Source organism: Bactrocera latifrons, unplaced genomic scaffold (genome assembly GCF_001853355.1).
Source record: "Bactrocera latifrons isolate USDA-ARS-PBARC rearing strain unplaced genomic scaffold, ASM185335v1 scaffold_103, whole genome shotgun sequence".
In the NCBI taxonomy this organism is placed as follows: Eukaryota; Metazoa; Arthropoda; class Insecta; order Diptera; family Tephritidae; genus Bactrocera; species Bactrocera latifrons.
The window spans coordinates 144,914-161,749 of record NW_017534442.1 but is presented as its reverse complement, the minus strand read 5'-3'; the positions used below and the strand labels follow the sequence as shown (position 1 = coordinate 161,749).

General features: G+C 38.2%; 1 protein-coding gene across 5 annotated transcripts in view; it reads right to left on the bottom strand.

Annotated features, from left to right (window-relative positions):
* LOC108968462 (dystrophin-like) overlaps nt 1-16,836 on the bottom strand; it is a 123,960-nt gene that overhangs the window by 10,484 nt on the left and 96,640 nt on the right. For all 5 annotated transcript variants that reach the window (XR_001993333.1, XM_018932524.1, XM_018932516.1 and 2 more), the window contains exons 3-10: nt 5,212-5,471; nt 3,154-3,354; nt 2,380-2,513; nt 1,994-2,223; nt 1,766-1,894; nt 1,596-1,692; nt 1,222-1,352; nt 477-632 (exon numbers count right to left, since the gene is read on the bottom strand). Coding sequence is in view for 4 of the 5 variants with exons in the window: in XM_018932524.1 (XP_018788069.1) it covers nt 477-632; nt 1,222-1,352; nt 1,596-1,692; nt 1,766-1,894; nt 1,994-2,223; nt 2,380-2,513; nt 3,154-3,354; nt 5,212-5,471 (1,338 nt within the window). In the remaining variant the exon portion in view is untranslated. The remainder of the gene's footprint in view (nt 1-476; nt 633-1,221; nt 1,353-1,595; nt 1,693-1,765; nt 1,895-1,993; nt 2,224-2,379; nt 2,514-3,153; nt 3,355-5,211; nt 5,472-16,836) is intronic.

Below are 16,836 nucleotides of genomic sequence, written 5' to 3'. Positions count from 1 at the left end.
TCTTTATCTTTATCTTTATCTTTATCTTTATCTTTATCTTTATCTTTATCTTTATCTTTATCTTTATCTTTATCTTTATCTTTATCTTTATCTTTATTTTTATCTTTATCTTTATCTTTATCTTTATCTTTATCTTTATCTTTATCTTTATCTTTATCTTTATTTATTTATTTTTTGTCATCCTTCATCTAAACAAGTGAATACTAGTAGTGACAGGAGTCATTTTTTTCTACATTTTATCACAACTCTTTAGCTAGACTTCTTCCTCTTTAACTTTATTAACGATCATATCGCTTATCTGAAGCATTGTTATTTTTACCTTCATCTACTTACTACTGGCATTTTCATCACGGTAATGTTATCTTTATCTCAACCTCATTACACACATCTACTGCTATCTTCATCCATTATTTGCTCACTTTATACCCGTACTATCTCTTGACTCTCATCTACTTCGCTCTTCGTCGAGTACTTACCGTTGTGCAATACTCGTGCATTGGATGACTCAATTTGTGATTTTTGGCGTTACGTCCGAAGAAGAAACACTTTTGGCACATATCGAAATTGAAGCACTTGAGGCAGCGATAACGGAATCCAATTATCGGATACTCCTTACAAATGTTACATTTTGCCTGTTGTCGCCAATTTTCCGATAGCGTTGTTGCCATTTTAATATTTGGATGGAAAACAGTTATTTATGTGTGTAGGTAGTGGTTACGATTACGGCGGGCGAAGGTGTTGGCCACGACAAAGCGACGAGTGGTGTACCGAGAAATGCAAATATTGGATTTAGTAACTGCTTGTGGCGAAGCCATAGATATATATACGAGTATATATGTACATGTATTTGATATTTGAGTTAAGGTGTATGTTGGGGTATAATTTATATGTAAGTATGTAAGCTTTTAAGGTGTAAGATATTGGGATTTGATGTGAAAATTTGAGGAGCGAAAAAGGTAAATGGTAAAAGTGTTGGCCGAAGTAGCGGAGACAGAATTCGTGGAAGCTGTGGTGAATTGTGAAATAATTGCCGATAAGTGTGTGAACATTGCTGCGCCTGCTAGCTTAACGGGTACACAAGGATGCGGTTGATTGCAGGATGAGTTGGTGTAGGTTTTGGTAAGAAGAGTGGCGTTAAAGACGCCCTGCAGTGCCGCCCCCTCAATTACAGGCGAGCGTCTGCTGTTAGTAGGTACCACACACTTTCAAAAACGCACTTACCTGATGTTTGGCCGTTTCGGCAGCCGCTAGACGATGCAACACCGGCATCCATACTAAACTCTGCGGCTCGTGTTGCAACCAGCCGAGGAAGTGTGATTGTTCAATGGCAATTTCCTGATTGGCGTCAATGGCTGTGATGGCGGCGCAAAAGAGATTGAAAAGAGGTATATAAAAAGTTTATGGTTAATAAGAGGTGAATTGAGTGGCTTGAAAATTGCGGAAAATTCATTTACAATGCAATTAATTAATGCTTAAATGGCAAATATGTATTTTTATGATGGACTTTCGTGGCGTTGACGAACGTTGCAAGTGATAGGTTAATAGTTTTCATTAAGGACATTTAAGTAATTGAATTCTTCGTTGAAAGCTCTTACCTTCCTGCGAGATGCCAGCGCGTTCGAGGCATGAGCGCACCGAAGGCTCGATATTGGAACCACCGAAAGCGGCCACTTCGCCCAGCTGGCGTGGAACCTGCGAAGCAGAAATATTAAGAAAAGTGTATGTCAAATAAAGCTATCACACCAAGCTGGCAACAACAATGCACCTGTATGCAGTCATGCAGCAGCAAGCCCAATTTTCTTTGGTCGACTTTGCGCTCCGGGTCGGCAATCAAACGGAATAAGTAGCGATATTTCTCCTCGAGATGACCCTTGCAGAGCAAAATCAAGCCAACCTGCCGGCGTATAAAAACAAAAACAAAGCAAAAAAAAAAACCATTCATTAACGCATAAAATGAGTAAAATATGTATGTACCGTTAAGCGGCGCTCTCACCTTAAAGCTCAGCACACGTATCTGTCCGGTGCGCTGCGAGTCGTAAACATTTAGTATCCAGTTTATGGCCAAATCCAACATTAAAGTCAAGTCAATTTTATCGATTGTCACATAGAGCGAATGCAAGACGGTCGTCATGTCGGGTATATCGATGAGTTTGTCGTTTTGTGCGCGCAACGCATGACGATCGAACGATTCGATGGCAGTGGACATGGGAATGCGATCCAGCGCTATAATTTGGGTAAACAAAGTTGTAAAATTATTAAAATTATTGCGTGAATTACGTACGGTCTCTACGTTGGTGGTCACGTGCTATGTATCAATTAATTCAACTTACGCTATGTACTCGATTTTGCTAGTTTTAGTTATTTTTGTTGGCTACTCACCCAAACGCTTTTGCACGGCACGTAATTTCATTGCTGTGCGATAGGCGGAGAAACGGATTTCATTAAGGTCAGCCAAACTTTTCATCAATTCAATCATTTCTGGATGATCCCAGTGAGTGGTTTCGCGCTCGTGACTATAGTAAAAGGAAAATAAAGAAAGAAAAGTTCATGAAAGTTGTGAGAACAAATAAGGTTTCGAAAACTCCTGTTCTTTCCTTCGGCAGACTCAAAGGCTTTTTTGGTATTTTGTGATATTTAATGTATACTTCTCAGAGTTCGACAACCTCTTGCCGAATCATTTAGTTTCTAGAGTATTACCTTTCCATAGCGATTACTTTATGGTCTTTAGATTTCCACTGTTAAATTGTGCTGCGGCAAGGAGAAACACTTTCTAGACTTAGATTAGACATTCAATGAATCAATTGAACTTGGGCCACGCATTCTAAAACTATAACCGAGGTTTGTAGAGAAAAATCTGCCAAACATTATAGGAAAGCGCCGGCTCAATGAGAACTTCAGGCTCGGGAGGAATTGTCTCCGATTGCCCGCTCTCTTTTTCACTGTGCCAAAAGTGAACAACTTTCGTGTGGTCTGAATTGTTATTCATATAAAGGTAACAAAGCAGAAAACACATTCGAGGCAATTTTTATTCTAATAGATTCTAAATGTGTGAGTATTCAAATATTTTTCTTCTAAAGAAATGCTTGTTTAGCCTAATAGCTGGTATAGCTAAGGCTATTTTCCTCTTCGAGGTTGCTACTTTTTAATACTCACTCAATGTAGTAAGGCACATTGGCTGCTGTCGTTGCGCGTTCCCAGGGTGGCTTTACGCTTTGACCTAGGTTAGGTAATGGCCCAATTGTGCCACTATTCGATGTTGTACGTCCATCTTCGCCATTTTCCAAAGCTTGATTAGCACCAGCGTTGCAAAGTATCTTTTGCCGTTCATCCATTGCAATTTGTAGAAGTTTCATTCTGGAAAAATAATAATTAGAAACTTGGTTAAAGACTACTTTTCGAAATATTTTTTTTTTTGCTGTCATCTGTACGACATTAATAAATCTGAAGAAAAGTTCAACCTTAACTAAAGTTAAACTCCGCAAAAAGAATACGTATGAATTTCAAATCTTCCACAGGTCTGAGAATCACCTGATTTATTAGTAACGCAAAGTGCTGGACTCCGAAGCGATCACACTTGGAATGCCAACTTTAAGTCTTTGGGAAATCATAAACGTTCGTATTACTATCATAAGTCCCCTTGGACGTTGTAACGGGTGATCCAAGTATAGATGCTTTTACTTTTGTATAATATTATTTGGCATTTCATCATGGAAAGATTTACATACGGCAACGTTTACAAATCGTTCAATTTTATTACGAAACTACACGTTCTATAAAGAATCTGTTTCGTGCGCTTTGTTCAACTTATGGTCAATATCACAATACAAAGCGTGAGAGCTATTCGCAACACCATCACCCATCTTGAAACCCAGCATTCATTATTGGATAATATTCGACCGAGTAGACCACGTCCAGCAAACAGTGAAGAAAATATAGCAGCCATAGCTAAGCGTGTACGTAAAGACCGTGGAGAGTTGATTAGACGCCATTCGCAGCAACTCGGACTGATGTATTGTTGACATCAAAAACTACTTGAGAACATTGAAAAAACTACGCCTCAAGGACTGAAGAGGTGGACCATGAACTATCTGAGAGGTCGTCAATCATCCGTACTTTTGCGAAGTAAAAACTCAAAAGTGAGAAAATTAAACAAGGAGTTTCGGAGGGTGGTGTTCTCTCCCCGCTATCGCTTAACTTCGACATCTCGAAACTCCCACAACCACCTGAAGGAGTTTCTATCACCTCGTACGCTGATGATTGCACGATATTGATGTCGGACAATGGAATTGATGGCATGTGTTCAAAGGTGAACAACTATCTCTCTGACTTTTTCCGTTTCCTCGCTGCACGGAACTTAGCACTATCTCTTTCTAAATCCGCAGTGACTATATTCACTGACTGGACGAAGGAGTACAGACTTGACCTCAATGTTGTAGTAGATGGCGTTAAGATTCCTTTTCACTTCTCAAAATCTTCAAGTACGGTATTCCAAATTACGACAGGTGCTTTCTTGGGTCTACATTTATATGGCGTCGACAACTTATCTAATCCTTACCATCCTAAAGAGAATTACTTTTCTGTTACAACAGCAACAACAACAATTCTTTGATGCCAACAAGATGGCGTCACTTCCCACACATCAAACATTGGGAGCCTTGCAATGCATTACCATTTACTTACATTCCCACCAGTGCGCTTAGATGCCTGAAGGTGTGATGGTAATATTTTTAATAGATGGATGCAGAATGAATTAAGACCAGTAAATCCCCTACAAGTAGATAAAAGTAAAATTTACTAAGGTCGCAGAGTTCTTGCGTTTTATCTAAGGCTCGACTTCACAAGTACTAGCGCACCACAAGCTCACGTGAGATCCAGCTATCAAGTAGTAAAAAGCAAGAAAGCTTAAGGGAACATAACTTTGGATGATGTGTTGGCGTTCATAGTTAAACCCTGAAAAATTTCCGAGAACTATTCTGGAGGGGTTACTTCAAGGGAGCTGAATGAAAGCTTTAAAGAAACCTGCACTGTCACCCTAATGTTTCAAACACTGGATATAATGGATTTGCCATTTGGGAGATCCCGAAATGTGTATAGAAATTAAAATGAAAAAATATGAATCAATGTTACAAAAAATATCATTATTTTCATAGAAATATTTAATTTATGATCATCTTTACATTATTACATTATTGTGCTTTCTTTGGCACTCACCTTGTGTTCAAATCTTCCAGCCGTGATAGGCACATGGCGGGCACCAACACCTGATTGGCGGTGAAGAATGCCTGCTGCTCGTTGCAATCATCCAACAGCGCACCGGCGGTGGTCATTTTGTCGCGCAAACGTTGCAAATGTTGCATTTGCTCGGTGGCCTCCTGTGCGGAGACGGGTGGCAACCATGATACTTTCGTGGCTTCGGCCGAGGCGACGCGTGAACTCAAATCCTCCAGCGTCTTTTGGAATTGACGCATTTTCTGTAATGAGAGGGAAATACATACAAAATTATTGAGTGTTTTAATAAAAATTAAAGTGGCACAGAGTGTAAAATATTTAAGTGAGTTGCAACATTAATTATTTGTCAAATATTGTTTAACAAAAAAAAAATCCTCTTTGTTTGTAATTGGCAATGCGATGCGCTCATATATCGTTCGCTTTTGCTCTGTTTTTTTTCTTTTTAATTGACACATTTTAATTTAATGAAGGAGTTGACATTTTAATGCCGTTACATTTCGCATTCTCCCTTAGCACCTACTTTCGTTTGCAACTGTAGTTGCGAGAATTGGAATGTGCGTGAAACATTCGGAAATTTTACTGCATGGATATAAAAGACGAGAAATTCGATATAAAGAGGAATTGAAACGAGCAAGTTTTTATTAATTTAAGTAGTTAATTTTTCTTTTTTGCCTTTTTCCCTTTTTAACATTTTAATTACCGAAATGAAACTGTCTTTTGCATCTACTTTGTGCATTGCTCTCGCGACTGTATTCACACATACTTAATTATTTACTTATACGAGTACCCTTTTATTGCATTCCACTCACATCAATTCAATTGCAGTTTTCTTGCATTGTTGTTGTACAAACATATGTTAAACACTCACTATAGTCACACGCCTGTGAATTTACATTCATTTGCAATCCCGTCGATACTTGGAGCAACAAATTATGAAAAATGCGAATGAAAAACAGTTAAAATGGCGCTATTTAATTAACGTTTAACTCTTCAGAACTCTGTCCGTTTTCCATTATTTTTTTACACGACTCTCGTTTACTAAAATTATTTATTATTAACTTAAAACAAGAAAAAACGTTAACTTCGGTTGCACCGAGGCTAAATACCCTTCACAGGCGCATTTCTGTTAGTAACTATGTGTTCAGTTTGTATGGCAGCTATATGCTTTAGTAATCCGTTCTGAACAATTTTTTTGGAGATTACATTGTTGCCTTAGAAAATAATATATACCAAACTTCCTGCAAATATCTTGTCAAATGTGAAAGTTTTCCATACAAGCATTTGCTTCCGATCGTTCAGTTTGTATGGCAGCTATATGTTATAGTGGTCCGATATCGGCCGTTCCGACAAATTAACAGCTTCTTGAAGAGAAAATGACGTTTGCAAAATTTCAAAATGATATCTTGACAAGTAAGGAAGGGCTAAGTTCGGGTGTCACCGAACATTTTAAACTCTCGCATGATAAAGTGATAATCGGGATTTCAGGCGTGGTTGTGAACCGATTTCACCCATATTTGGTACATGTCATCACGGTATTAAGAAAATATTACATACCGAATTTCATTGAAATCGGTTGAGTACTTCCTGAGATATGGTTTTTGGTCCATAAGTGGGCGACGCCGCGCCCATTTTCAATTTAAAAAAAAAAACCTGGATGCAGCTTCGTTCTGACATTTCTTCCGTAAAATTTAGTGTTTCTGACGTTTTATGTTAGTCGGTTAACGCACTTTTAGTGATTTTCAACATAACCTTTGTATGGAGGTGGGCGTGGTTATTGTCCGACTTCTTCCATTTTTGAACTGTATATGGAAATGCCTAAATGACACGACTCTATACAGTTTGGTTGACATAGCTATAGTAGTTTTTGAGATATGTACAAAAAAGTTAGTAGGGGCCGGGGCCACGCCCACTTTTCCAAAAAAATTACATCAAAATATGCCCCTTCCTAGTGCGATCCTTTGTGCCAAATTTCATTTTAATATCTTTTTTTACGGCTTAGTTATGACATTTTATAAGTTTTCGGTTTCCGCCATTTTGTGGGCGTGGTAGTGGGCCGATTTTGCCCATCTTCGAACTTAACCTTCTTATAGAGCCATGAAATACGTGAACCAAGTTTCATCATGATATCTCAATTTTTACTCAAGTTACAGCTTGCACGGACGGACGGACAGACGGACAGACGGATTTCAACTCTACTCGTCACCCTGATCACTTTGGTATATATAACCATATATCTGACTCTTTTAGTTTTAGGACTTACAAACAACCGTTATGTGAACAAAACTATAATACTCTCTTTAGCAACTTTGTTGCGAGAGTATAAAAACTGAGGGACTAGTTCGTATATATACAGACAGACAGACGGACGGACATGGCTAAATCGACTCAGACCGACATACTGATCATTTATATATATACTTTGTAGGGTCTCCGACGCTTACTTTTGGGTGTTACAAACTTCGTGACAAACTTAATATACCCTGTTCAGGGTATAAATATTTATTTGAGTTATAAATAAATACTAAAAAGTAAGTTTCATAGCGAGGATTGGAGTTCTGTTAGATCAGAGTTGTATTCTAATATGTATTTTGTACATTCCTGATAAATGCATTTTTCCAAGACCTTTTTTATATACACTGGCGATCATGATAAGCGTATCAAAAGGATCTTGTGAAAGCGCAAGAACTAAGTCTTCACAGTACAGGCTAAGTTTCCGCGAAGCCCAGTTATCCAGTAATACAACGCACGAAAAGAGTGGAGCTTTGTCCCATTTCCCTGCTACAAGTATTAATAGTGGAGCTAAGATGTATTTTCTGACCAGTTAGTCAGCTTTGCTGTTACCTGGGATTACACTGTGGTTTTGGACTTATACTAGTCTTATCACAAAGTGTTCCCATGCAGGGTCGGTCTGTCCATATGGACAAGTTAGACAATTGTCTCGGGCGCAAGAACTTTTGGCAAATTTTCTTTACGTTCGCTAGTGATCTTTTATTATAATCGAAACGCGAATCAGAAACAGTTGAGTCGTGATAAAATAGTTGCTATTGATGCGTTGGTGAAAGATGGTCTTTCTTATAGGACCGTTGAGTTAAAGGGTGGGTTGTTCACATTTAACTGTGGTACGTTTCTTGCAAAAAAAAGGATACTTTATAGAACCTGGGACGAGACAAAAGATGTGGTCCCAAAGGTGCAACAAAAAAAAAAAAAAAAGAATTGATGGCATAAGAAAAATGATAAGTATTAAGGATCGATTCAAGAGTGCTGTTTCTTTACGATAGAGCTGGAAACACATTATGCACTGAAAATAAGTGTGGAAACGAGCAGCTGGTTTGGCTGGAAGACGTCCAGCAGTAAAGCCAATGTTGAACTAAAAAATGTAAAAATCGCGTCTGAAATGGACAAATAAGTTAAAAAGCTGGTTACGTGAGTAATGGCGAAACGTCTTGTGGTCAGACGATGCAAGTTAACCTGCAGTGCGCCGCTTTGCTAGAGAACGTTTTGAAGAACAATATATTGCCAAAAATGTTAAGTTCACTCAAAGTGGGATGATCTGGGGGTGCCTTTCCTATTACATCCGTGGTTTTATGCAATTTGTATGTGGCAAAGTGAAGGTTCAAATATATGCCTAAGTTGTGAAGAAATTTTTAATTCCGGCTCTCGAAGAGCAACCTTCTTTTTCGGGCACAATTTTTCAAGACCACGCCATGCCATGCCACCGAGCTAAATCGGTAAGTAATGATTTGTATTAAATGTGTCATCCTTCTCTACAAAATAATTGGAAACAAAGCATTAATAAGAATTAAATTTTTTTTTGCTAGCTCGTAAAAGTGTTCGGGAATATAGGAATTTCACGGTTGACTTGGCCGGGTAACTCCCCAGATCTAAATCCGATTGAGCACTTATGACACGTAATGAAGTGAAATCTAGCTGAATAGAAACCATCGTATAAAAAGGAGTTAATTGCGACTTATGAACCTTGTTGACTCCATGCCGTCAAGGGTAAAAGCTATCACGAAGACTAGAGCAGGTTATTTCACAAATACTTCCTTACAAAACAATTGGTACCGCTACAAAATCAAAAGAAGTCCCTTTACCCTCAATGGTTTCTACAAATAGCCTGTGTTTTGCTTATTACTATAACGGCAGTTGTATGGCTTCAAAATGCATTTGAATATCTACTGTAATATATAATACATGCATAGTTGGAAAAATTGATTTTGCAGTTGGCTTCTCTCACTACTTTTAAATAAAGAAAGCTCAGCGGAAAGTAATTGTTTTTATTGGATGTTTATGGGGAATATGCTCTAGCTGAGCGAACGTGCCAAGAGTGTTGTGGCCGATTTAAAAATAGAGATTTTAGCTTCAAGGACGAAGAACTTTCAGAACGGCCAAAAAAGGTTGAAGATGAACAACTATCAACAGTACTCCTTAAAGATTGTTACGCAACGCACAAGAAGCTCGCAGAGTCTTTGGGAGTAACTCTGTCAGCTATTTCAAAATGTTATGCCATATGATTTGAAGCTAAGAGGCTTTGAGGGGCGATTCTGTAGACTCACTGATGATGAAAAATGGATTTATTAAGATAACCCTAAAATTAAAAAGTCATGTGAAATCTGGAAAATATGAGAAATCGATTGTAAAGCCGTAAATCCATGACGCGAAGGTAGGGCGAAATATGAAATTATCTGCTCACCGAAGTATTCTCTCAATAAATCCATTGATTGGTGCGATGTGTGGGAAGTGCCGCTGTCTTGTTGAAACCTCATGTCGCCAAGATCACGACCTTCAATTTCAGGCATGAAACAGTCGGTTATGATGGCGAGTAACGGTCGCATAGGCATCATTTTTGATGAAATATAAAGCGATGATTTCAATGGCCCACAAACCACACCAAATCGTTACTTTTCCACAAATTCAATTGTAAGTCTCTTCAATGATAATAAAATGTCAAATAATACTGAATAAAGAATAACATGAGAGCTTGAAGTGACTCACACGTGATCTCTCAAAAAAGGGGTATTGGAAAAGAACCTCTACTTGGATCACCTGTTACTAGTAGATTCCTTCAGCTGGTTCCAACAAAAATCAAGATTTCTGTTTAAGAGTTATTGCAACATATGTACTTATGTAGTAATTAGGGCAAGACAAAGAGTGCCCATTTGAAAGTATACTCTTTAAAATAGCAAATTTTGTATGACATATATGCCTTTGATCACACATACAAAAATCTGCATCGGTTTTGAGGTTTGGGAGCCACCTTAATGCACATATATTAGTACTCGCATGTGGCATATGCTGGTGCAAAGCAAACAAAATGGCAGTCGGCGTAAGCGGAGGGGAGGCAGTGACGTCGCTGCAAAAACAATGATTTCCACGATTGTTGTTGGTGTGCCTTTGTGTGGCAACAATGCAATGCCTGTATGTTGAGCCAATGCAAGCATGGCTAAGGAAATGTGTAATTATGGCTGACGCCGCAGACATTTGCTTACTTCAATTTGCGTTTATCCCTCCTTCAGTCACTTTGCACCGCACACACATTAACGGACCATTTATCTACGTACATATGTAAATAGTGATATGGTGGCGTTGCAGTTGAAGCTACGTATGTGTGTGTTGCACGTAATTAAGTAATTCCTTTATTGTGATATTCTTTCCGGGCATATTGCAGGCTCTGTAAAAGCGCAAAGAAAGCGACGCAAAGAAACTGTCATTAGCATAATGCCACCGAATAACGGTGTCGCAACAAAGTTCTGTCAAAGCCGCGCCCGGATATGGCAAATATGGAGCATTATAGCAGGAAACAAAGCCAGAGTTGGCAAGTAAAAAGGCGATGGCGGCGAATAACGTGCAGCCAAGGAAGTCGAAAAGCTGCAAAGTGTCTTCAAAAGCGACACAATTTTGCGGCGAAACTTAAATGCAAATGCAATGAGCTCAACGGCAGGAAGTTGATGGCGTAAAGAGCAGTCGGCGTTTCGTTAAGCATGTGAATATTAGTGCGTTGTTGCTAGCAAAATTGGCGAAGTTCTAACCACAGCCAGTGTCTAACTTTGTCGAGTAATTATTTGCATTGCGGATCGTTGGCGGCATCTTTTGTGGCATGGCACAATTTTCGGTATAATAAGAGAGATGGGAGAACTTTGTTTAACTTTCTGACATATTTACCTTCATAAGTTCATCAAGCGTATCAGAGAACAGCTTTCGGTTAGTATAAATCTAGCTTAGCTTTTGAGGACCGTTTGTTTACTCTAGTAGATAATGCGTATCCTTAAAGTCGACATCAAGTGCGCATCGAATACGCTATTGCTGCTATGGAACAGAGTATCGAAGAAGACCGGAGTTAGTGCATTAGCCATCACTCGCAATAATTGGCGTCCACTCTATAGAATATTTTGTGGAAGGATCTTGGTTTTCGGTTTTACAAAGCCCAATTCATGCAAGAAAAGATCATCAAATCGTATATTCGTTGAATAGCCCAAAATGAACCTGAATTTTACAAGAAAAATTTGCTCAGCGATGAAGTTCACTTTTGGTTGAATCGCATTTGGAGTAATGATAATACATAAGCCATTGTTGAGATGACGTTACATTATCAAAAAGTTATTCTTGCTCAATATTCTGAGGGAATCATTGGTCGACATTCTTTCAAAAGTGATGATGACTTTTTCGGGCCTAAATTGGATGATGTTGATGTGGACGAGCTATTAAAGTAAACTTTTGGTGAGTCGGATATCTCGCGTCGTATAGCATGGACTCCAAGGTAGTGTAATTTAACACCGCTGGACGAAAACACTCCAGCTCTGAGAATGTTTGCAGCAGTACCCGTCGGAGGAAGCAGACGGAGAGGAAGACCTCCACCAGGTGGAGAAGACCTGACTATAGTTGGAATCTACAATTGGCGTGCTGTTTTAAACTCGGCTGTAACCGCGTAAGCGGTATATACGCCAATAAAGAAAGAAACAGTACTATTGTTTGCTGGGTTAAGTGAAGTCGCTTGTCTATACAGAAAATCCCGAGAGTGTGTGGTTGATGGCTCGGAAGGGAATATTCGACGGGTTATTGCTATCGTACAGCTAGAAAGGCTGCAAAAATAGGTTAAGGACTGGGAATACTAGTCTAATCTTCTAAAATCCCGATACTAATCAAATTTTAGTCTCATTTTTACCGAAATGAAAGCAGGTTAAAATATTGCTGTCTTTGACAGATTCCAGTGACCTCAACACCTACTCTTTGACAGTCTCGCATTTGTTAGAAATTTAGTGTGGCTCTTTTAGCAATCTTGTTGCACTATCTTGAACAAAAATGGTCTTGGAAAGTATGGAATGGACTCATTTAGGAAAATATAAAACATTTGCGAACTCAAAAGACCATTAAATATACCGATTGGGATAACGCAACCTAACCTAAGGTTAACGCAATCTCAAAATTTCGATTTTTCTTGGTCAGATTGCCCTATTTACATGTGAATACCTATTTCTCCAAAGATTGTTTAAACTGTTAGTGGTATGGGCAAGGCTCTTAATAGAGTTAACTTCTTCGCGCTCAGTTCTTCGTTTGCTTCTTTCTTGAGCTTTGATTTTGTGTCCACTCAAAATCCAATTCTATTATGTTCTCCAGTATCTTTTTCTATGTTCTTCCGAACTGTACATATGCTGACAGTAGTCAAGTATGTCTACATGTCTTTGTACATATACATACATATAGTATATACACAGGGACATATTCAAGTCGAGGAACTGCGAGGAGTCCCCACAAAAGTTAAAAGTTATATACCTCTACATAAATTTATACTTATTTGCTACCTTAGCTCTCGCATCATAATATCTGGTTAGAGAATTTTAATCATAGTGAACAGCAATAAACCGTTACATGAAATGAGCGGCATTCAGCATGAGAATTGTGATTACCGATAGAGAGAGAGGGAGCTAGCAAGTAAATAACTGAGTGAGAAATAAAATTGCTGTCTGCATGTACAGTTATTTCTTGTATTATTTTTTTCTTTGTGTCCGACAATTGAGTGGAAAAAGTGCATGCGTGTCCTGCGTTGAAAAAAAGGACAAAACAAGTGAATGTTAAAATTGGAAAAGTAGAAACTGCAACATTGTGCAATTTAATATCCTCGTGTAATTGTAAAACCTTGCAAGCAGAGAATAAGAATGGATGGTATTAAGCAGTGTGCTCTGATATTTTTTGCAGCTGCAAGAATTTTGCATAAACATACATATGTTCAAACATGAATTTAGGAAAAATGAGCACTTTGAGGCACAGAGCTTTAGTGAAAGCTTTAAACGCGGTGAAAGCAAAGTGTGAGTAAAGCATGGTAAAAGCATAGTAATTGGATAGCACGGCTTGGTATTTTTCGTTGTTCTACGGATTATCGATATTGTTGAAAAAGGCTAAAGCGTTAATCTGTGAGGCATAAAGAAGCGGTAAATATTTTTTGTAAAGCATAAGCTCAGGCGTAAACACTTCTAAGGCTTCGGCAGCGGAAGCCCTGTGCGTTAAAGACAAGGTCGAATACGAGCGGCTGACTTATGGATTTAAAAAGCAAAGAGGCGCATGAAGCACTAAATTTTCTTTCCAGAACAAAGCTGCAACTAACGGGAAAAGACGAATAAAAAGCGAAACATAAAACACCGTAAACACATTCAAAGCGGCAAATTGAAGCCAAAAGATAAATGCAAAATATTAAAAGTGCAAATATGAAAGCAAAAACAAAATAAAAATTAACGCCGAGTATTCAATACAAGGGCAAACTTTATTACGGATCACAAAAGCAAAAAGGCGCACTAAAATTTATTTCATTTTCGTTTTGGAAATTAATTCTATATAACGGTGCTTAAATGCTTTGGCGCGCTTTTTACGGTTTTGTTCAACAAAGTCGCCCTAATTTACAGCTGCATTTTAAATGTTAAATTTAACACGTACACGCCCCAGCACCCGGTCAGCACTGACCTACCTGCCAACGAAGTCATAGGCAACACTTTTCGTGCAACGTGGGGGGGGGGAGCCAGTGCAATATTTCCTCTTCTTTTTGTTCTTTTTGGGTTTTATGCTTTTGCTGGATTGATGCGAAAATGTAGGTTAAATCAAATGAGTGAATGTAGATCGGCCACAAAAGCACTGTTCGGCAACAAGGGTGGCTGCAAAACTTTTGCTTAATGAAAATGTTGCACAAATGCTAATAAAAGTGGCAAAAATGGTATGTAAGCACAAATGAAAATCATTTGCAGTGTGCATGTCAAACTGAAAATGCAAAATTGTGGTGATGCTAAAGGAACATATTTACACGGCGGCATTTAGACAACGAAATGTTTGCAGTAATTAAGAAAATTTTGTGAACTTTTCTGGAAGACCTTCTGCATTTATAGTTCGTGTCTAAAGAATCTTTTAGTTTCATTTTGACAATGCCTTGATTTAGTCAATTAATAGTTAGTATTGGAAGAGTTACTGATTGACTCAACTAAGAACATTTTCGAAAAGTAAATTTTGCTACTTACGAAAATTTAACAGTATTTTAGTTTATACCTCTATCCTATGTTACGAACTTGCTTTGAGTATACGAGTGTCTTGCACAGACTTGTGAGAGTTATTATACCGTAAAAGTGATGACAATGCTAGTTGCCATAAATAAAGGGATATCTAATTTGCTGTCACTGGAAATGTGAGCGCAACTACAATACACACTATATATGAAGCAAAACTCAACGATTTTATGCGCTTTTTAATATTTAGTGCAAATTAGGGGTTTTCTCTAAAAATAAAACTTTGGAACGTGTAAGAATGCCCAGCACTGCCTTAGAGACATCATTAATCAATTAAGAGAATCTCAATTAAATATCAATTTGCTTTAAATTTATGAGACAATTAACTAAGAATTTTTGAAAGACATAAAAATAACTTCGAATGACAGTAAAGAAGCTTATTTAAGTGAGAATAGAAAATTCCATCAACAGAAATAATAATTTGAAATTGAAATAATTTGCCTTGGATAATAGTTCACAAAAAATTTCGTAAAGATGTCTTGTCTAACAAAAAGTTTTCCTTGTCAGAACTTGATTTTGATCCTTCTGTTTATGTGGGGCAGCTATACGCCAAAGTCGTTCGATATGAGGAATTTCTTCGGATATTATAACAATTTTTTGGATAATAACCCATGTCAAGTTGTGTGAAGATATTTTGTAAAATTAAAAAATATTTCATTACAAAAACTTCATTCTGATCATACAGTTTGTGATATATCGAAATCCAATGCAGAATAACTCTTGCCAATAGGTGCTACTTCGCACTGAGTAGGCAATTGAGAAGTAAAGTCCTCTCTCGACGAACAAAACATTCTATAAGACACTCATTATTCCTGCTATTTGGTGCAGAGGCTTGGACGATGACAGCAACTGATGAGTTGACGTTGCGAGGTTTCTAGAGGTCTAGGATTTGCAGAAGATTTACGGTTTTTTGCGCATTGGCCACGGCGAATATCGCATTCGATGGAACAATGAGTTGTATGAGATATACGAGGTGTGTTCCAATATAAACAGGACTTCAAAAAAAAAAAAAACAAAAAAAAAAAAAACAGAACAAATGGTTTTTTCGGGAAAATCAATTTATTTTATTTTATTCAAAATAGTCTTCTTCTGCTTCAATACAGCTTTTTGCACGGTCCAAAAGCATATCGAACGAGTGCTTCAGCTCGTTGACCGGTGTGGCCGCCAGTATGCCGGTGACAACCTTTTGAATCGTCTCTACGTCTGCATAACGCTTTGCTTTCATGAGCAAATGCATTTTCCGAAAAGAAAGAAGTCGCACGGTGCCATATCAGGTGAATACGGAGAGTGGTTAATGGTTAAACTGTGATTTGTGGTCAAATAATCGGTCCTACGAATGTTGGATTCGGAGCAATTTTTGGGCGTCAGTCAAATTGTGCGGAACAAACCGTGCACACAGCTTTCGTAAGCCCAAATGTTCAGTCAAAATGCGATAAATCGATGTTTTGAAGACGTTCAATTCCACTTCCATGAATTTCAGTGACAATTTCGGCTGATTTTTGATGTTTTCACGCACAGTTTCGATGGAATTTCTGTTGATCACGTATTGTGATTGGGCCACATGTTGATTTATGTCCTCAATACCACTTGAAACCACTCGTGTACTCTGCTGCGGGATAGACAATCATTGTCATAAACTTGTTTTATCAATTGAAACGCTTCAGTAGAAGCTTTACCAACCAATTCAATGAAATGTCATGCAATTTACACCGGACAATCGATAAAGATAGCATATTCTAAAGCATCAGTCGACATATAGATGGCGCCAAAATGGGCGCTAGATTCAAAAAGTCCTATTTACTTTAGAGCACATCTTGTAAGACGACATTGACATAGTTCAGCGAATTAAAAGATAGTGGCAACGCTGGCTAGCTCATATCGTCCGTATGGATGAAAACACTCCAGATCTCATAGTGTTACCCGGTGGAAACCGTTGGAAAATCCATGTGGTAAAGAACCTGGCTACCCTTAGAATCTTCAATTGGCGTCAAACAGCGGGAAGGAAGAACGATGTCCACGCCAATAAAGAAGAAGAACAATGGTGTTATCAAATTGTTCTACTGGG